We start from the raw sequence: 22,750 nt of genomic DNA, 5'->3' as shown, positions 1-22,750 counted from the left end.
AACACAGACCCAAATCAGAGGACTAAAGTCCAAAATCTTCCAAACCATGTCCCTGAATAGTCCATAATCAAAATGTAGAATGAAGTCGGTTTTTAAATGAGTCTAAAAGCAGCTTAAAGTCAAGCCAGAAAAAGCTTTTTTTTTTTTTTTTTTTTTTGTAAACATAAATAAATAAAAATCTACTCACCAAAACCACAACTCAGAAAGTCAAACTTTCTAAATACAGTCGAGTTCAAACAACTGAAAACTAAGTAAACTGTAAATCTGAAACAGTCCAGATGCAAAACATTTAGGAAAAAACATAAAGAAAAAACTCTGAAATGGTCCCAAAACATAGTTGATAATGAAAACAGTCTAAGGTTGATTTCCTGCTGCCATTAGGTATCTTTAGTGTAATGCTGGGGCGGGGCAGCATGTTAAAGCTTTGTACTCCGCTGGCTCTTCCACATCATTACTCATACAGAGAAAACACGTTCAGCATGTTACAGAATGGCAAAGAAATCCAAACGTCTTCGTTCAGCTCCAAGTTTGCTGAAAGTGATTAATGTGACCTCAGCAATGTCTAATGACTCAGCGTCTTTGTATAAATCTGCAGTAACGAGGTGGTGACAGTGACATAAATGAACCCAAACTCATGAAGGAAAGCGGTCCATCCTTCCTCTCACCTCTGTCCTCCTCTTCCTCTCAGAGCTTTTCTCGTGTTTACGTGTTTGTTTATTCACTGCTTTGACCTCCAGCTGACTGCAAATGAAACTGTGTACTGTTCTTTACTGCTCTTTCTACTTCTTCTTCTCTCTCGTGTCCTCTCTTTGAACCTCTCTCAAACACCTTCCTCGCTGTCTCCTGATTGGACTGTGCATGCATTAACTGTGGCTGTTGTTTTGCTTTTTGTTTCCTCTCTTTCTTCCTTCGGGGCTGATCTTGTACAATAGCTGACGTGGATGCAGGTAACTATCCTTCCTCTCTCCTTCACCTGTCCATCCCTCTATCCTTCGATCCATCGCCTCATTGGTTCAGACAGCAGCACGTTGAGATCAGCTCGGGTTCAGCACTGCGTCTCATCTCCGCGTCATCAAACAACCGCCAAACATCACGCTGCACGTCTCCAGGGATTTAACTGCTTCATCTTTCATTTTTGTTTTTTGTTTTTTTACATGTTTGTACAAATAATTTCATCAAGTCAGATTTGAAACATCTGGATTATTTAATGCTTCCAGCTGCTGAACCTGAAGCTGAACTCGATTGGCTGCTGCGACTGAATGTGTAGCTCCGCCCCCTCATTATCTAATCATATTTTTTCTCGTCTCCATCCTCATCATGTTCACCTGCTTCACTGATTTTCTTCCATCTTGATCAAAAAAGGTGAACGATCTTAGATTAATTTCAGATCACTAGTGAACCATTTTTCATGTTTAGTAATAAATCCGTGTTCACTTTCCTTTTTCTGCCTGTTTAAACTCCAAAGGATGAACTTATGACTTTTTATTTGTCTTTAAAGAATCAATAAGTGATTCTATTAACCGATTAAAGAGAAAATCGTAACACTGGAGACTTTAATTGCATGTGGGGATCAGTCAGCTGTGTTTATGATCCTGTTTCGTACGTTTGTTCCTATAATGGTGCAGAAGTAAGATGACTAGATGGCTGTATTGATCAGTGAAGACATTAGTTACATGTTAAAGGTATTAATCAGTTTATCAAGCTGGACTCATCGCAGAATGACCACAGACACACACACTGTAAATAAAAGATCGACATCCACTGTCATAAGTTGTGCTGATGCACTCCTCAGAAGCTTTGAGGGCTTTTATTGTGAAAGGCAGCCCCTCTCACAAAAATCAGCTCCTCTTGACGCAAATATTTAACGTCAGGGTAAAGAAAAGGGCAAGTGATGGAAACATGTCCACTTCCTGTGCTCGCCGCTCTCTAAACATCTACTGTGTTATTACTGCAGCTGCGCTAGCTCGGCCACGCCATCCCAAGATCAGCTGATCCAGCTGAGAGAGAGAGAGAGAGAGCCCGAAATAACACCGGTGACTTCCTGTAAATGCTGAGGAAGAGACGCTCGTTCCCACAGTGACTTGCCACACTGCTGTTTATATTTGTGTCAGAGTGGAGTTTCTTAAAGCAACAGCAAGCTCGGAGATGAACGGTCAGAGCACAACAAAATGCACGAGTTCACGGTAGAAAGAGGCAGAAGCTGTCGGATCATCAGTGCTCCTGATGAGATGTTCCAGGTCCTCAGTCATCTGCAGGCACCTGTTACAGCAGAACATCAGGTGGGAGCAGGAAGCTCCTCCTTCTGCCCCCCCTGGATTTTTGACCCTGTTTGAAGCTGGTTTTTAGAGCAGTGTAAGGCACTGAGAGGCTTCCGTATTGCTTAAATGTGGTCACAGCCACAGACTGTACATAAAAGATGGCTTACCCCGTTTTGTGTTTTTTTTTTTTTTTTTTTTTTTAACCCTTAGTGTTTTTCGCTCTCAGCTGCTGGTTATCTCCGTCAGCCCCCCATATGTATTAGTTTACTTTCCTGTCCAATCACCTCCCTCCTGTGTAGCGTTCATCATCTCACACTCGATCAGCCGGATCAATCGATGATCGGCTCCACCTCCCTGTAGATCAGACCTCCTCCCACCGCTGGCATCGCTGTTAGTAACCTGTGTGTCTTTTCTGCAGGCGGGCGCTTTAAGAAGGAGATTGTAGTGGACGGTCAGAGTCACCTGCTGCTCATCAGAGATGAAGGAGGCCCCCCGGAAGCACAGGTGGGTACTGCACCTCCTTCTGACTGGACTGTGAGAACACTGTGAGCCCAGAGAGCCCGGCATTTTTGTTAGGCTGATATTTGTGAGAAATAATGATTTTATGCTTTAAATAAAGTTTGGATTTACAACCTTGTTTGTGTGTGTATGTGTGTGTGTGTGCAGTTTGCGTTATGGGTGGACGCAGTCATCTTTGTCTTCAGTCTGGAGGACGAGATCAGCTTTCAGACTGTTTATCACTACTTCAGCCGCCTCGCCAACTACAGGAACACCGCTGACCTGCCGCTGGTGCTTGTCGGCACACAAGGTACTACACACACACACACACACACACACACACACACACACACACACACACACACACACACACACACTAGCCTCTGTATAGACACCAAATCTTTGTATTGTTTAAAACTCTACTTGAAGGGGTTTATTTTTAGTCCCTAGCAGGAAGCTCTCTCTTTCTCTCTGAACAGTCTGCTTTTCTAGAGCTTTGCTACCACCTAGTGGTGCACAATCCTAATTGCAGCTGTAAACTTGACTTCATTGCCTCTGATTAGCATTTTGTGGCTGCTGTTAATTTTAAGTTTATTCCTCCTTTTCTTTATTTGTATTTTATGCACTCATAAAAGTATTAGAAAAAATGTCTGCCCTGCAAACTGCCGTTATTCTACATAGATCCAGATATAGGAACCATAAAACTGAGAAGACACAGCAGGAAAACATCAGTAGATTTGTAGAGTGTTTAGGCTGAACGCTGGCCAATCCGCGCATCAAAGGACATGAATAATTCTTTGTCGTTACAGTTTTGTCTTTATTATCAGTCTGAACTGAAAGTTATTCCTCTGTTTGGACATTTTAAGGCAGCATTTTCATTTGTTTTACTCTTAATGGATCAGTTAATCCAATAAAGTAATGATCTGATTAATAAACAGTTGAGTCAAAGCTCACCATGGTAACTGATGCTGCTCCTGACCTGGTGATTTTATGTTTGGGTTTAAAATAATCTGGAAGCAGCACATTTTTATTTACAGCATGATTTTAATAAACTTGATAAGTTCTCTGCTGGAAGAATGTGTTTTAACTAGAGATGGCACGATACCGATTCCGATATCATAAATTTGGATATCTGCCGATACCGTTATGAATCCGATATAGCGCATTTTGTAATGAATAAAACTGTTTTTTTTTTAATAAATATCTTGCTGCATTTTGTATAAGTTTATACTCAAGTTTTAAAAAACAAGAGACTGAAGCTATTCTGTTATACCTGTATGCAAAAAATACACTGCACCCAAAACATTTTATAGTTCAGCAACACTGATCAATCTAATAAATTTAAACCTACACCATCCTCCCTATTCTGGCTTTTTATAGAGTACTTACCTACCTAACTAATAGGGTTGCCAACTCCCAGCAAAAATATTAGGGAACCAACGTCCGCCCTTAATAATCACCTTTAATTTAATGCATGTGTAAAACAAATGCACAGAAATCAATTATTTTTCTACAATAATTAAATAGATTCAACATCTTTCTTCAACAGAATTACAGACTACACAGATGGTCTCTTCCCAAAGGAAAAAATACTATAGCTTACTAGGGTGTGTATTAGACTTATTAGTTACTATATGCAATAATGGATTTCTATACATTTAATCAGATGACCACTTTTGTTGTAAGATTCAGATAATTATTTATTCAAAGTTTTTAAATGACATAACAAAGAAAAATATTTCTTTTTGCCCCCCTTTCCCTGTTAATGCCCTACCTGGCCCCCGACAAAACTTTGCTAGAGCCGCCCCTGCACAGTTACCAGCTGTCAGCTACCTAAAAAAGGATCCTGGTGTTATTTGTCTCTCAGAAACAGTTCATAACTTCCCTTCAACTCATTCATGTCACCTAAAAGGTAAACCTGTTTCTCCATCACCTGTTCAGCGCTGATGATTCAGTAAGGACATCTCCTGGTTTCATCTTCATGTTTCCCTCTCACCACATATACAAACACATATCATGACCAGCAGCTTTTACAGCTGTGGCTCCAGCAAACATCAGCTGATACTAGAAAGTAGCATTAAATACATTCTAACAACAGCTGATCAAGCTTAAACGTGCTGCTGTTGTTTATCCGCTGGTCTCCTCTTTCTAGCGCAAAGTGGTCGATAAACAAACAAGAAAGACGGGACTTGCGACAGAAAAGCTGATCAGCTGATCATTGATCAGTTTCATGTTTGAAGTAATAACAGGAGAGGGAGGGGGAGTGAATGAGAGAAGTGGATGCAACTGCGCAGCAAAGACAGAATAACTCCAGCTTTGTGTCTACTTTTTAATTCTAACTGAAGTACGAGACAAATCGCTTCCCACTTGTTTTACTTCTCTGGGATAGTTTTCGCTGAGATGAAATGCCGCGGTTAGGAAGCATGTAGCGAGGCTCCAAATGCTCCAACAGACCACCGACAGGTCTCGCAGACAACAGCCGCTCTATCACGTGACACATACTGCTCCGATGCGCTGAGCTGGGTTATGCCAAGTAGCGTGTTTTGTGAGGTGATTTTGTGATACTTTGGATCGGATTACATTTTTTATTTCTCTCCGATATCTGATCCAGTAATTTAGGTCAGTATCAGACCGATACGATACGTAATATCGGATCGGTCCATCTCTAGTTTTAACATGTCTGATTGGTGTAGGGGCACTCATAGGGATGATTTTCTGAGGAAGAGAGCCTGAAGCAGGTAGCAAAGAAAGATGAAAACCACCAGCATGATACCTGTTATCTCCTGCTGGGGTTTTAGGTTTTGTTGAGTCAGCCAAAAAACAATGAAAGCCTAGCTGTGTTGACGACTCTTGACTCTTGAAGCAGAGTCCTGCTGTGCTGTTACTGAGCTGAAATCTTGTATGTATGAATGTATTTACAGTCTCACTGAGTTTGTCCCTGTAAGCTGCAGGCGGAGAGAAACACCAGAGAGCACAAATATTCTCCACAAACGAGCAACAATAAAGACCCAGTGTTTGTGTAATCACTGAAATCATCTCAGGACGCCGCTTCCACATTCTGATATTCATTTCCAGCCGCAGTTAAAGTTACCTGTATAACATCTGCCTGCCTCTGTCATCCTTTTTTCCTGGTGTTCACCTGAAAAAACCAACATGAACCCATGTTGAGTTTAACAGCCAGCACATCTAAGAGTTGGTTCTACATTCTTTAGCAGATAGGTTAAATAAAACAGAGGCAGGTACAGTGATAACAGGAGCAATTACTTTGACACATGTGGTCCCTCAAACATTAAAACAGGAGGAAACGTCTTTAAACACAGGACAGGTTCTTCATGTCACCTCCAGTGACATCTGAGTCATTTTAAAGTAATTCTAGTGTTGTTCATGGAGGCGTTCATTCCTTAAAGTGAAATACTCTCGTATAAATAATTACAAATATTACTAATAGATGTTATTTGGCAGATTTTTGCATGAGCCGGTCCTCTCTAGAGCTGTTGTTACTACCTATTTTGTTGCACTTGGAAGTAGCTTAATCCAAACGTGCTTATTACTCTCATAACCAGCAGATGGCGCCAGAGTACTGCTGAAGTTTTCCTAGTTAAAGTCTGGGCTCTTGTTTCTTTTCACCTTCATGAGCCACAGCGCTGATGTGGAGGCGTTCCTTCTGATTCTACAGGCCAGAAATCTAATAAAATACATGACTGAGTCAGTCTTACGGCTTTTATTATATTTATGACACCTTATATACCTACATTAGGGTAAACGCCTGAATAAAAATAGATTGGTGCCTTTGAGTTTCTTTCTTTTACTGTAAAATGTGGATTTAAAGTTAGACTCAAGCTCTTTCTTTGTCATTTCCCTCTCAGACGCCATCAGCTCGACCAACCCGAGGGTGATCGACGATACCCGGGCCAGGAAGCTCTCCAACGACCTCAAACGATGCACCTACTATGAAACCTGCGCCACCTACGGCCTCAACGTGGAGCGAGTCTTCCAGGATGGTAAGCAGCCATCTGTCAGGGAAAAGTGTCCAACACGACCGGGAAACCAGAGTCCAGTCCTCTGGGAAGGTGACATTCCTCCCCGGCACACTCCCTCCTCCTCCTCCAACGTCCCGGCCGGAGCCATTCGAACGCTCTTAATCACACATCAATTAAGACTTAAATGGACCCGCTCAGCTATTTAGCTCAAACCGAACAGCAATTAAGTTTCATCATAGCGGGGGGAGGAAGGTGGGGGGCTACAAAAAGAGACAATTCCCCAACGGGATTAATAAAAGAATCAGACATTACAGCGGGAGGAAGGACAAAGAGGAGGAGCAGGAGAGTGTCCGGAGCCGTCAAGGTCCTGACTGACCCAGACACTGCATGCACATCTGCATTAAATGAGTGAATAAATATGTGATCTGATCTGTGTCTAAGTCACAGTGACACAAAGACACAGTGTGTTACGTACGTAACTGACAAACAGTTTAACAACCTTTACTGAACAAGAGCAACCTGTGATTTCTGAGGGTGGATTTCCCCTGTTCAAAGTCATTCTGTGGTGTAGTTACTGGGAAGAAGCCATAAAAAGTGACGTATCTTTAGTTAAGTCCCAATTAGAAGCCTCAAACCTCAATGTAACTGAGCTTTAGGTTTGTGAAGTATATCCCCTGATGTTTGGCGTCTTCCTTGGTTTGAAGCCCCCAGTTTACAGTGTTGCCTCGGCCATTCTTCACGTATTGGTTCATAGGTTCATTGCGTCTGAAGGCCCAAACTTACGATGCCACCTCCACCATCTTAAGTCGTTTGGTGCTACATGTTTGGTTGAGTATTAGACTTTCTGGGCCCAAACTGTGATGCGAGTCCTGACCGTGATTTTCTTTGTGTTTGTGATTTTGTCTGAGGCAATTTCTTGGTGATTCATTGGATCTGAAAGCCCAAATTTGTGATGCTCCTTCATCCACATTTAATTTTTGTGTCCATGAATTCTTCCCGAGTTGATTTTTGCTGGATGTTTGATATGGTTTGGGACTTCCTTGGACTGAAGCCTTATGAACCCAGACGTGAAGCACGGCAGAGGTCGTGCTATGGAGGTCCAGACTTATGATCATCTCATTACTGAGTTTCAGTTCTGGGTTTGTGAAGTTGTCTTACATCATTTGATAATGGACGTTCCAGGCAGGAGCCAAGAGGGCTGTTTTTGAAAAACCACCTGCACCTGTGGTTTCAGCTTTTTGTCCTGCCTCCTGCACGCTCTCCACATGTAACACGTTCATTTCTATTTCCAGTGTGAGGATGCATCGAGACAGGATTTCTGGAAACCACCAGTTCATGTGTGAAAGTGTCTAAAGACGTCATAATTTATTTCTGCTGCACCAACAAAGATTTACCAAACTGTGAACTTGGCCCTACAACATGAGTATGCGTACCCAGTTATGTTTCACCACTGCTTGTGTTACGTCCCAGCAGCAGCAGTAGTAGAGTGGACCTTTACCAAACAGAAATCTTAGGCCTGCCTAAGACTGAGAAGTCTTTGGTTGATTGGACTGAATCACCCAGATGATCGTTTGTTTGGCTTTCTGACATCACCAATGAGTGATGAAGGCCTTTAGCTGCTACTCTTTTACCCATCCTGCTTTGTGCTGTGTGACTGCAGTGCTGAACCTCTTTCAGACATTCAACAGGAGCATTTTCAAATGTTTGATCGCTCTGAATGCAACAGTTTTAGGACAGAAAGACACAAATCTGTGAAGCTGAATCATCAACAGGAGCAAACAAAAAAGCGGCAGAAAGGTTTCAGGAGAAAAAAATTTTTTCTCTCTCTCTTATTGCAAATGGTAAACCCTGCGGCTCATTTTTCACACTCTGAGAGCACATTAATAAGAAGAGAGGCAGCAGAGACGTTAATGAAGCGGCGGGCGGGCGACCGGTCGGCAGGCGCGGGGTTAACGGCTGTAATTAGAGAGAGAAATGGATGACACGGACTCAGCGGTTAATTAGCAGCGACTCTGACGGCCTCTGGCTTCTTTCGCGTCCACCTGAGTTTCACTTTGAGTGGGTCTGATCAGATTCTGCCGCTCAGGCTCGGTTTACAGGGTTACAGGTTTGCTCTCTGACTGATGACGACGAAGAGCTGGGAAATCTGTCGTCCGCTTTACGATTGTTTAATGATTCACAGCTTAACCAAAGCCTGAAGCAGACATTTAGCAATCAAAGTCACAGAAATAAAAATATGTCAAGGTGAGGTAGATAGACTGCATGTTAGTGCAGAAAACTTCATGTACTGAGATGGAGCCCAGATGTTAAACACTTCATTTTCAAACTCCTGATTCTGGATTTCAGAGACGTTCTCTTCAGTGTTGACCCGCCCACAGGTGACCAACCATGCTGTGATATGAGGCTGAATCCAGAGCTAACCTGACGATGGTTTGAGGTGGAATGAACGTGACGAAATAAGGCGTTTGATTGCTTTGTTTTGATCCTGGATGCAGATTTTAACAATAAAAGCCCTGCTAATGATTTAAGGCAGGGGTGGGCAATTCCAGGCCCCAAGGGCCAGTGTCCTGCAGGTTTTAGATCTCACCTTGGGTCAACACACCTGAATCACATGATTAGTTCGTTACCAGGCCTCTGGAGAACTGCAGGAGCTCATTTAGCCATTTAAATCAGCTGTGTTGGTTCAAGGATACATCTAAAACCTGTAGGGACACCGGCCCTCGAGGCCTGGAGTTTCCCACCCCTGATTTAAGGGCATTTCATATGTAAATTTTAGCTTGTAGTCATCACATCAGGTGACATGATCACCTCTTAACCTGCTTGTTTCATATCTCCCGCAGATCTTTGGCTCATATATAAACTTTTCTGTACGGAAACAGAAGTTAAGCTGAAAAAGAGGCAGGTGATCCCCTCTGTGCAGCGTCGCCTCATTTCAGGGGAACTAAGAGTATTTCTTACATCTCTTAATTTCATGCTTTTGCATTTATTTTTAATAAATAAACTCAAAACAGACAAAAATGTTGTAAAGGATATAAGAAAGTATCATCGGCTTCTTCTTCAAATCAGGTTGAAATAGTTTAACGCTCAGTGCAGTTCATCTATGGGGACTACTTTCTGTGGCGGATGAAGTCCCTGTAAAGTGCAGCGTGTGTGTGTGTCTGTGTGTGATGAGACAGCATGTCCAGAGAAGGAACAGACACAAGTCTTCATCCATCATCTGTGGGCAGTCATTGCTGAGTGTGTCCTGCAGGGGGCAGTGCAGCAGCAGCAGCAGAGGCTCGCTGTGTCGAGCACAGGAAACAGTCGAATCCTCAGAGGAGCGAAACACTGCAGACTTTTAATTGTAAGAGAAGAAGAGCTGCAGTGTGTGTGTGTGTGTGTGTGTGTGTGTGTGTGTGTGTGTGTGTGTGCGGTCGGCCCAGGAGGAAGCTTTCCACACTAAACGCTGCCTTATTATCCTCTTAATTATTCCACTCTGTGTGTGTGTGTGTCTGTGTGTGTGTGCGTGTGTGAGACACTGTCTCCTTGTATTCTTCTCGTCATTATCCCAAATTAATCAGTTTTCTAATCACCCAGCAGAACGATGCAGCAGCCTGCAGCTCTGAGTACGTGCGTGTGTTTGTGTTAGTGGGTATTTATATTTTTACTGTGTGTGTGTGTTTGTGGGTTTAAATTTGAGTCCGCTTTAACTGCAGTGTGTCGGTCAGATGTGTGACAGATGGCTCAAGTGGGGTTGTCAGCTAAGAAGGTTGGTGGTTTGATTCCTGGCTGTTGAGCAAGATGCTGAACCCTGAGTAGCCCCGATGTGTGTCAGTGTGTGGATGTTATGTTAAACGTGTTTATGGGAAGAAAAAGGCGCTCATATAAATGTGTGTGTGTTTGTGTGTGTGTGAATGACGCTTGTAGTAGGAGTAGAAAAGCACAACATAAGTATAATTTACCATTTAGAGACAGAGAAGAAGACACAGGAGCGTGAAACAGCAATGGGGACTTTATCATTACTATTATTTCTAACATTATTATTATTATTATTATTATTATTATTATTATTATTATTATTATTATCGTTGTTGTTATCATGGGTTTATATGGGGTAGGGGCACCTTTTGGCTTGTCTTTGGACACACCCCTGTCTATACGTTATGGTGTGTATGTAAATGTTTATCTTATTGTGTGAGCTACAATCGTGCTGCCGTCGAGCTGATTCCCAGTATCACCTGTTGGTTCACCTGTTTACAAAATAAAAGCCTGCACACAAACAGGAAGTTGGTGAACAAATAATGTCTGAAACCTACTTGCATTAAATTTGTATAGTTTTTTATTTTATTTGTTGCTTTGTTTTAATGTAGTTGTTAACTTAAACCAGTTGAGACGTCATCTTATCACCAGGAAGTTTCATTTATACAAAAATAATACTTCAAAATTATTTACACATTATTTAAAAATCAATCACACAGGAAAAATACTTTACATTATATATTATATTAAAAACCTTAAATAAAAAAACCCTACGTAGCAGATTTTCTTAAATGCTGAAGGTTTTGAATGGACTTTGGTGGGAGATGTTTGTGCTCTACATACACTTTTCTTCACCGTATTCTTACTTTTGTGAAATATCTGTTATTGATTGATTGATTTAAAACAGCAGTGTAATAGCTGTTATTGGAGGCTGATCGATGCATTTATTTATTGATCGATTCTGCAAACTTTCTTCTTGTTCTCTGATTTAAATGACATTTTGCACGCATGTCGATGGAGGGTGAGGTCACACTTTATGATGGAGCTGATGTTTCTGAGCGTATCGATTGTGCTTTAGTGACCTTCGCTGCGCTTTCAGACGCCATCAATCGCGGCCGGTTGGCCCAGTGGTCGAGATGGGGGCGGGGCTTTAATTACCCAATGCTCATATTCGGCCTCGTAGTCAGCTGGGGCGTCATGGCGACAGGCAGAAGCTTGCAGTGCAGAAATGCTGATTGGCACTGATTTGACTTGATTTGTGTGTGTGTGTGTGTGTGTGTGTGTGTGTGTGTGTGTGTGTGTGTGTGTGTGTGTTAAATGTAATAGAGGCTTTGATGAGTCGCAGCGGCGGCACCGAGATGAGGAAGTTGCATGAATGACCACAACACTTAGCATTAAACATAATTGGCCCGCTTGTTGTAATGACGTTTTTTGAGCTAGGGAGGGGTGAGGAAGAGGAGGAGGAAGGTTTCATTCTGTATTTTATGCCGTTAAACCATCATTTTACTTTATTTCAACCCACCGAAGCTTTGATGAACCTGAAATTTTAACACATAAGAATATCATCGTGTATGATTATATATGGATACTTGTAAGAATCTAATTAGTTAATGATCCAACAGATCCAATAATAATCACATGTGAACTGTAGCTGGTTCATTTTGGGCATTTTAGCTGAAAAAAGTTACTTTTAACAGTTTGACAGCTTTTATATTTTTATTTAAAAAAATCAATTCTAACAATTTTGTAGCAAAAGTTTCACATTCAAGTTAAACATTTAGGTTCCCTGATGTGGTTTTATTAAAAAATTGGACCAAAGTGTCTAAGTAATGTCAGGAAGTAGCTAAAATGTTTCTCATAAATGCTGCAAACCTATGTTTGTATGTTTAAATAGGTTATTTTGTTCTACTAAAATTGATTTACCCTCATTAAAAACCAAACAGTATTCACATCTGAGAGAGAACCTGTCAGTTTTTGACATTTCAGCTTCTCTAGTTCAGATGTTTCACCTCCTGAGTTTGGTTATATTGAAACATTGGACCAGTCAGTACTAGAAAAACCTGCCAAAAGATTAAAAACCTTTGTGTTTAAACTGCATGTCGTCTTTTAACCAGAATTACTTAACTTTCATAAAATGCAGAATTACATTCACACCTTTGCTGGAACCTGTTTATGCTTCTGCATTTTAGCTCTAAAAATTACACAAAACCATTTGGACATTAATCATATAAGAAACCATTTTAAACTCCAAGTTTTTTCTAGCATGATGAAACTATTCCTAAATATAATAAGATTTTGTAAATGATGCTGTTAATAAAAAAATAAAATTGGTTAAAATTTTTAGCATTTTTTAAATTAAAACTGTTAAATTTTAGCGCAAATCTGAGTTGAAATGATGTTGAATCAACTGTGCTGTGATCTGTAGTCGTCTTTGTTTTCTGCTGGGCTTCAGTGTGTGTGTATATGCATGTGTGTGTGTTTAACATGTTTAACATGTAATTTGCTGTAATGGGAAGTGAAGCCTGGTCCAGTCAGAGAGGGGCGGGGCAAGGGGGGGTGACCTCTGTGTGAGGGATCGAGGGGGGAGGAGCACAAGGGTGACAGCCCTGCACTCCCTCGTCCATCAGCGCACTAATTTAATTAGCCTAATTACACCGATGTGAACCCCAACACACACACACACACACACGCGCGGGTCCTCCTCCTCCTCTTCTCCTTCTTCTTCTTTTTGGTCCATGTCAGAGTGCAGACTGAGGATGCTTCGTTAGCGCTCACTAACGAGCTTTAATGACCACACACGCTCTGTCAAACAGTCACTCAGAAACATTCCTGCGATATAAAAATCACATCCAGTGTGTAAATATTCACACACTGACACCACAAACACACTAATCTGCAAATAGCCGACTGCACAGTTTTTATTTTTGGGTTATACTAGAGTAGCTTATCTTACACTGGACCTTTATGCAGCTCCTGTCATCCAAACAACAGCAGACGTGCTGCACATCAGATTTGAAAATTCAGGGTTTATAAAAGTAGAGAGTAAACCAAAAATTACATTTACAGCCTTTGAAACAAATGGATTTAAACCTTTGCAAAAACAGCATTAAAAAAGTCTCCCACCCGAGCTCAAGTCATCTGGATTTGAACATTAATGGTTTCTTCCTTTGGCTGTTCTTAAATAGTTAAAGTACTCCTGAATAAAGCTTTACTTCTAACAAACACATAAACATGAACAGATAATTTTGTCATTTGACAAACATCAAACCAAAGTCAATTTCCTGTTTTGATACTTTAGGAAAACTGATCTGGATTCATACTAGAATTTCCTGGCTTTTTCCTCCAACCATGATCCACCGTTCCAACAAGTTTCGTGACATTTGGCTCAGCATTTTCTTTTTTCTTTTTTTAATGTGACCTTGAAGCACCACACCTTCAGATAGCACACCTGCAGCAGCTGCGGTGTTTGACTTTAACATGTAAAGAGTGAAACGCTGCAGTCAGCTCCGCCCCCCTCCCCTTCATCTTTATGTGTGAGCTGGCGGTGCAGCCCCGTCATAAATCTGATCAAAGGGGAGACGTTTCCATTAGAAGAAATGGCAGCTTCTCAGAGCAGAACTGAGATTGATGGATAAAGTTAAATTGCATTAACCGTGCAGTTTAAATATTTAGCGCAGCCTTATCATAACTGTTCTTAACACTTAAAGTAATATACAGCCTGCCAGGTGCAGGACGGACACGCTGACATGCATGTGAGAGGCTCAGTCCTCTGTGACTTTCTCACTCTGGGATTCAAACTTTGTTCTGATCAGGGCCAAAAGTCTAACTGGAGCTACATTAACTGACCACTGGTCACTATCAGTACATCGTTACCAGCGAAAACTCCAAAAAATGGTGTTAGTAAAAGCTGGAGATGTTTCGTTTTTGGACTGTTGCTCAAACAAAACAAGAAATTTAAAGATGTTAAATGATCCAACACTTGAATGATCTATTTACTTTACCCTTGTCAAAAAAAAAAATCTGTTGGGATGGATTTATTAATTAGATGAACATGAATATTGGACGATCTTTAGCCGCCATGAGCCTATCAAAAGTGAAACCACATCCAGGAACGTGTCCCTGTATACCAATAATAACTGAAATAAGTAGTAGGAATTACTAATGAGTGTTTTGCCATTATAAATATTATGTAGCAAGGAAGTGCAAATGTTTAAATTTGTTAGAACGGATGCTAAAAAAGTGTTTATCCTTCCTTTATGTCAGCACAAACTCCACTGGAGAACAGAGCTAGTATTCGTCCACTGATTTTGCAGTGTTAGTTAGCACGTTGATGTTGTTTTCATTGTGCAGCTGATACGAAACCAGAAGAAAACAAAAATGTGTTGGTGAAGAAGAAGAAGAAGAAGAAGAGTCATTCACATAAAGACAACAGTGAAAATCTCTGGTGATATGAGATGATTTGAGAACTTCAAAATCATTTCACACGTTCCAGAAACTGATCAAAATCAGATAAACTGAAGCTGAGCTAGACCAGGGCTGTCAAGCTCATTTTTACAAAGGGACACACTTGAAAGGCAGGAGATCCGTCCATCCATCCAGGAGTCTACAAGTCCATCCCCACTGTCCTGGATGATGTTGCATATCCCAAAAGGGCCTCAGTAAACGAACAGTCGTTTATCCATTAAACAATTTAATCAAACAATAATCTACTGCCAACATAATCAATCTTTAATTTTCTTTTTCTTAAAGGCATGAAAATGAAAATCAGATTACTGTGGGTATTTTCAATACAATAGTAAAGATAAAAGGATCTTGACCTTTTGTAGTCTACATGCAACATACAGATGAGGCCTCTAGTATGACATGAATCGACATAAAATATAAAAATGGCAACTCTGCAATTTTTTAAAACCTAAATTGATCATTAGGCTGGATTAAATCTGCCACATGGCTGGATTTGGCCCCCAAGCGTTGAGTATGACAGATGTGATGTAGACTGTACTTTGTTGTAATTCCAGTCTGCACCACAAGATAACAACTGATACGATATGTAACCTTTATTATGCAAGATACACACACTGGTAAATGGGTGCCCCCTGGTGGTGAAAGTTTGTTAAATTTTGCAGAGGACAATTACAAAAGTGTTCTTATCAAGGAGAAACTGTTGGTGCGAATTCAGTAGAAAAATCCCGCAATCAGTGTCAGACCAAATGTGTCCAAGCTTCATCAAACAAGCTAATCACCGTCTCAGCATTAACGTTGATCCCGTGGAGCTAAAAGCAGCGATTTTTGATCAGACTCGCTCCCTTTCATCGTCTGTTTTTGTTCTGAATGGCTCCATCGTGCCGCAGAGGCTTCTTTTAAACACCTCCGAGTTTCTTCTCTCTCTTTGCTGCCCTTGGCTCGGCCCCGTGTCACCTGGAGGTAAATGTTTACGACTGGGTCCTCATTAACGAAGCCGGGGCCTTTAACGAGCCCAATTAAAACAATGGCTTCATCTGCGAGAGCATGAAACAGGCCAGTGTTTATTGGAACAGAGATAATGGAGTCACTAAAGTCTTAACTCTCTCCTGTCTCCTGTCCAACACTCGGCTCCACCAGCACATCATCAGACAGACACAACAGTTTGATCGCTCCGAGCTTTGGTGCTGACCTGCTGGGACCAGATTTTAGTGTAATTATTTACGGAGGCTGGTGAGACTGACTGACTGAGCGCGCTGTGTGAACACCATTCAACCAAAGACCTTTACTGTTGTTTTCAGTTTGAAAGGACCAGGTTTTCCTCCAGGAGTTGTAAAGGACTGTTGTCAGAAAACAGAAGAAATTTCGAAAGATTTAATTAATACTAGAAAAACAAAAAGACGTGATACAAATAGACGATATTTAGGGGGAAATCTCTGAAATTCTGAAATATAATAATATAAGTACTACGCTATCCTATGTTTATTCCAACTTAATGTTTAACGTTTTCATTGATTTTGGGAGCTAATTATATATGTCAACATTAGATTGCTACTGTCAGCCTGCATATTAGAAAAACAGGAAGAGAACGTGAGAAATATACTGCTGAGGGCTAAACCAGCTGTAGCCACATACAGCCTCAGACACACAAGCCTAGAGACCAGTTAATAGCTCCATGGCGACCATGGGCGGCTAGAAAAAATTGTGCAGTCCCCAACAGGTTGGCAAGTAGTTGCTAGAGGTTGCTGGCATTGCAATTGCATCTACGGGTGACCAAACCAATCGCAATCAGGTTTTTTGTGCAGCACTCTCTTTGAAACTGATTTCACCCGGCAACAGCCAACAATCAATTGCCAACTTAGCAACTAGTTGTTCACATGGAAGCAGCTACCGGTCTCTAGGACTATATATAAGCTATACTTTGCCTGCCACCAGTTAGCCCCTTTCAGTAGGTGTTTGAACTTATATCACCTTCTATAAAACCACCAGATTGCAACAAATAAAACAACCGTTTAAATTGAAAATTGCTAGCCTTCCAAAAACTTACTTTTAGTGGTGTAAATCAAACTTCTGCTGATTCTTGAGCTAAAAACACTTCATTGGATTGAAGAGAGGTAAACTTTTGTCATAATGTAGCAGTACTTTGTCCCCTCAGGGTGGTGCTCAGGACACCAGCTGATGTTGGTGAAGACGTTCAACATTATAAGTGAAAGAGTGCGGTTTAGTCTGACCACTGTATGATTTTAAATCATAAATCTGACATTGAAGCCCTCCACCACTCTCAACAGTGCCGAGCAGTCATTATTCTCCCATTAATATCCTAAAAGGTCCTCGTCAGTCAATGAAGAACCCTCCTCCCCCAGCCATTATGAGCAGCCAATCAGAGGAGAGAATGCTTGGATCTTCCCTGCCTCAACCTGACTTGAGTTGTACTGAGGATCATAAAAACATCAGTAGAAACTAGAAAGCGAAAATTTCTGAAGAAATTTTAAGTGTGCCTATGCCGCCGCTAATCAGTATAGTTTGCCATTCAAACGGCTACAGAGAGCAAAACTCACCGGAGCAGCCATTCTCCACCATGAACTATGGTAAAACCAAACACCGCTCGCGCCTCACAGATGACAGCTTACAGTTTTGTGTAAAGATGAGGTGACTTCGTACAGCCCCAATTTGTAGACGCTGTGCGCAGAGGTTCATAAGCAGACCCGACAATGTTTGCATGAACACACTTTGAAGCATTACGTTATGGACCACTTTTCACACATAGATGCTGTACCCACACAGCCGGCTGTAGCTTTTCATCTCATAGCCCGACACATACACAAAAAAAAAAAAAAAAAAAAAAAAAAAAAAGCAGAGAGAGCACAGACTTTACACCTGAGAGGCGTGATTGCAGATGCCGCTGAGGTGGGTCCACCTCCCCTGCAGCGGCACTGCAGACCACGCCCTGCCACACACATCAAACACGTAAAATAAATATTTAATGCACTTTTCATTCACTTTTTGTTTTTTGTTATTTTTACACAGTGTTCTGAATGATTAACAATGGTCTACAGCCAATCTTGTGTATTATTATACAAACTTTGGTTGTAAGATTCAGATAACTATTTAATAAAAGCTAAATATTTTATATGAGAGTAAGAAAGAAAAGTATATCTTTGTCTCATACTCTCATCAGACAATACATGAACCTCTCAATAAACAAAATATTTGCTCGGCTTAAATGACAAACTGCTATTTTACACAGTGGAACACTTATTTTTAAACAAAACCAATGCAGTTCGCCACTGACAGTGCTTACCTTTGCACATCACAGTAAACACTGAACCAAGATGGCGCCCACGCGAACGAGAAATCTGAACTACGGTGTCCTGCAGAGGACAAATGGTCAAAATTGCTAAAATTTACAACATATATGCAGCTCAACAGCGACACCTTGTGACTTATTCCAGTCACTACCTTACATATACATAACGTCTTACCTGACATTCAGTTCACCGGACACTCATACTGAATCACCAGCCCATATAAATGAAAAATAAGTCCAGCAGCCAACCAAGAGTCATCACGAAAGACTAGGGGTGACACGACAGCGTGAGCGGGCCTGGGTGTCAGCCAGCCCGACCTGGGTGGCAGCCAAGCCGCGCTAGCCAGCTAGCCGCCATGCGGCGGTGAAACGAGAGCGTGAGCCGGCCTGGGTATCAGTCAGCCCGGCCTAGGTGTCAGCCAAGCCGCCCTAGCCAGCTAGCTGCCATGCGGCGCTAGCAGTAACATCGTGAGAGATATGGGACTTCTTGATAAAATATGGCACTTCTTGATAAAACGAGCAGATATTTGAAGTTTACACCCCTACATTCTCGCCTGAAAATAGGGGAGGCTGTCATAAAGTTCAAAATCAGTAACTTAGCGCGCACAGCTGTATAGAAACTCCGTCGTGCCAGCTAGCACGCAGTACAGTTATTGTAACTGTCAGCACAACGAAAATAAACTACACCTAAACTCGGTTTATATCTGACCCAAATAGAGTGCAGTTAATAACGTCTTACCTGAAATTCAGTTCACCAGCCGCCTGCTTCTCCTGCATTGGGTTTCCCTTATCCACGATTGAGCTCCGCGTTAGCCACCACCGGTCGATCGGTGTTTCTTTCCCCGCATACGAGGGGAAGAGACATATACCGGTGGCTAACGCGGAGCTAGCTAGCCACCGGTATATGAACAACTCAGTTATTTTTTCCACATCGACCAGCATCATCGGCCCATATAAACGAAAAATAAGTCCAGCTAAGACAAAGACTGTTTGCGGAGCGATCGGGGGTGAAAGGAGTTAGAGACGCCTCACTGAAAGCCAAGCCTGGGTGCTTTTGAGCGAAGCGGCGCTAGCTAGCCGAGCTAGCTAGCCGGCTAGCCGGCCGGCCAAACTAGCTAGCCGGCTAGCAGCAACATCGTGAGAAATCTGTTGTTAATATGGGATGTTTTGACAAAACGAGCAGATATTTGACGTTTACACACCTACATTCTCACCTGAAAACCGGTCGATCGGCGGCCGCCTCACATGTTTCTTTCCCCACATATGAGGGGAAAGAGACACATACCGGTGGCTAGGTAGCTCCGCGTTAGCCACCACCAAACAACTCAGTTAGTTTTTCCTCATCGACCAGCATCATCAGCCCATATAAACGAAAAATAAGTCCAGTGTGAAACAGTCGCTTGGCGAGCGATCGGGTGGTTTCGCGAGTGTCAGCCTCTTAAGTTTAAGACAAGCCCGGCTGCTTTTTAAGCGACGCGGCGCTAGCTACCCAGCTAGCGTCAGTACACAGGAACTACTTCCGGTAGTTATACAAAATAAAAGCGTCCACAGGGACACAGTGGCCGCCTCGCATTACTCCCGACATACCACTAGAGTGAGCCAGCACACCACAAATGAAGTTTTCTTGTTCTCCATTCATTTCAATGGGAAAAAACTTGCATTAAAATATTCATATTTAAAAAACTATAGAAGTAATAAACACCAAAAGTCATAGCAACTCATTCCAGCTCCAGCCGCACACAATGATATATCATATGTGAACCTTGTCTCAAAACTGTGGGGCGAGTTAAGGTCCAAAATTTCAGGCGGAAAAAGAATAATAATAATAATAATAATAATAATAAATCCGAGCAATAGTAATAAGTGTGCCTTCGCATAGGCACACTTAATGATGTTAAGAGACTCCATGTGGTTATAATGTGGAAGATGCCTAATTTAAAACAATGACAGAAGAATTAGGAATTCAAACAGACACGTTTGTTTCAGACGTATTCTGGGTTTTAATGGACAAAAGGTGATTCCCCCCCCCCCCCCCCCCCCCCCCTTTTTTTTTTTTTTTTTCTAAATTAAAGTGAAAATGTAAATGGTGACTTTCACTGCCTTGTTTGTGGCTCCTGGGTTAAACCCTTAGCTGCTTTTAGACTGTAAAACGGCTCCTCTGAGCTTTATATACACTTTAATAAAACCACCAAACTGAGAGAGGGGCTGGTTACAGCTCAATAAAACCAGACACAGACGCTTTTTTCTTTTTTACATGATGCCAGACATGAACACACTTCACCCCGAGGATGTGATGATGACAGCAGGCAGTAGGTGGTGCTGATTTTTAAAACCTAAAAGGGGGACACCATGTTCCTCTTTGAGCACTGATATTTTCTTTTTGTAGTCACCTCACTGGTTGTTGGACCTCACTGAGTGTTTCGGTGTACTTTGGTCTGATTTGTGTGTGTTTTGTGTGTTGCAGTTGCCCAGAAGATCGTGGCCACCAGGAAGAAACAGCAGTTGTCCATCGGGCCTTGCAAGTCACTCCCCAACTCCCCGAGTCACTCGTCTGTCTGCGCCACACAAGTGTCAGCCGTCCACATCAGCCAGGTCAGAGGTCACACAGAGTCACATTTGCATTACATTGGTTTACAGTCATTACATAGCACTGCTGGTTCATCAGTCAGCTAAAGAGGCACCATGTCACATGTTGTCAGCTAGCCTCTTTGATTGTAGTTGAACACCTTCACTTTGTGCCATTGCACTAATTACATTATACAGAAGTTAGTATAATGGAGCTGATGAATCCTTCTTGTGATGGTTAATTTGTAACATTAGGTGTTACCATACCAGCCCATAGAGTTTGAATGAGTTAGCTGACCTGGTGAACTGTGTCTGAGCTGATGAAGGTCATGTGACGATATGAACAGCTGCTAAATGGGCTTTTTAGTTAGAGCCCTCTTCTCATCCCCAACCTGTCGCAACAGATACCCGAGCCTGGTTCTGCTGGAGGTTTCTTCTTGTTAAAATGGAGTTTTTCCTTTCCACCGTCACTAAGTTTTTGCTGAAAGTGGGCCATCTTACTGTTGGGGTTTCCTCTGGCTTGAGGAGACTGTTGTTGTGAATGAATTGATTTAACTAGATACTAAGGGCAATAAAATCTTGGTCTTGGCAGTAAATCACAGCCTATCTCTGCTGAAGCATGGTGAGATGAAGCTGAAAGCTCTGGAAAAAAAATCCTCAGTGGACCTTTAGTCTAAATGATCAATTAAACCAATCAGATTTTTCTGAAATAAAGAGACATTTGCACTCAGTGTTCATAGCTTTTAGCAAAGACGCCTATATCAAAAATCAAACACATTCCTGGAGAACATGAACAACAAACAAACTGCTCCAACATCTGCCTGAACCACACTGTGTGCAGCTCGAGCTTCAGGCCGTTAAACACTTCGATCCTCATCCTTCAGTCCTGCATCGATTTCTCATTAAAAAGCCATCGCTCAGCTCCCGCGTCCCCCAAGAGAGTGGCGTTTATCTCTCCGCTGTCCTTACAGACGGCCCTCTGTGCTTTCTCAGCTCTGTCTGATTACTGTCAAGTACTCCAGGAAACTGCACCTTAGCCATGACCCCCCATTTTCAAAACACTCTCAGATTTCACCCTAAAACAATATGACTCTGCTTCCTTCTCTCTCCTTTGATCTTTTCCTGCTTTTCTGCTCCTCCGTCCTTTCAGACGAGTAATGGTGGCGGCAGTTTGAGCGACTACTCGTCATCTGTGCCGTCAACACCGAGCACCAGCCAGAAGGAGCTCCGTATCGACGTCCCGCAGACCACCAACACGCCAACACCCGTCCGCAAGCAGTCTAAACGCCGCTCCAACCTCTTCACCGTGAGTCGCCATCAAACACGCAGCCCACAGAAGCCACGGAAAAAAATATTGCACCAGACTTCCGGTTTTGTAGTTATGGACATCATTTCTAATCTATCACAAAGCTTTTGCGTGTAAATTTATAAAAAGAGACTAAATATTAGGAATCTGTCCAGGTTCAAACGTTCCCACTCAATGTTCTCATTATTACGCCTGATTTTAAATCCAAGAACAGTTTTGAAATACCTGATTTTTCGCTATATGGGAGTCCCAGAAATAGTTTTAATAAAGCACGATTGCAGTTTGCTGCCCGTTTCAGTTTTGCAATGTTAACTGTAACAGCTAATTTAGTGTTAGTTTTAGTCATAGTCTTTTGTTAAAGCTAAATTGTTTTAGTTTTATATAGCATAAGATTATCATAGACTGCATCCAAAGTTGTTTTATGACTTCTGCTATAAAGTATAAAAGTCACAAAAGAGTATTATTTTCTCTGACATCAAATGTGAAACGTGTGCGTGTGTCTACTCTCTTGTTCCTCCCAAGCATTTGATTGTTACATTTTCATGATAAACCCGTGAGGCTTGGAAGCACCTGTAGATTAACCAAACTGCTTTGCGTGGTGACTTGATGGCTTGATGCACAAATGGCTTTTCTTTTT

The 22,750-nt window shown here is 41.9% G+C and overlaps 1 protein-coding gene across 6 annotated transcripts in view; it reads left to right on the top strand.

The window, feature by feature from the left end:
- Nucleotides 1-22,750, top strand: part of agap1 (ArfGAP with GTPase domain, ankyrin repeat and PH domain 1) — a 194,224-nt gene that overhangs the window by 94,158 nt on the left and 77,316 nt on the right. For 3 of the 6 annotated variants that reach the window (XM_085397803.1, XM_085397799.1, XM_085397798.1), the window contains 6 exons: nt 933-947; nt 2,677-2,762; nt 2,925-3,066; nt 6,623-6,757; nt 20,707-20,834; nt 21,958-22,113. In XM_085397803.1, coding sequence (XP_085253929.1) covers nt 933-947; nt 2,677-2,762; nt 2,925-3,066; nt 6,623-6,757; nt 20,707-20,834; nt 21,958-22,113 — 662 coding nt within the window. The remainder of the gene's footprint in view (nt 1-932; nt 948-2,676; nt 2,763-2,924; nt 3,067-6,622; nt 6,758-20,706; nt 20,835-21,957; nt 22,114-22,750) is intronic. The other 3 variants (XM_085397804.1, XM_085397800.1, XM_085397801.1) reach the window with 2 other exon arrangements.

This window comes from Rhamphochromis longiceps, linkage group LG23 (genome assembly GCF_057381845.1).
Source record: "Rhamphochromis longiceps isolate RC_006_pf linkage group LG23, R_longiceps_female_GT1.1, whole genome shotgun sequence".
NCBI lineage: Eukaryota > Metazoa > Chordata > Actinopteri > Cichliformes > Cichlidae > Rhamphochromis > Rhamphochromis longiceps.
The sequence above is the reverse complement of the archived record's forward strand: the minus strand, read 5'-3'. Positions and strand labels throughout refer to the sequence as shown.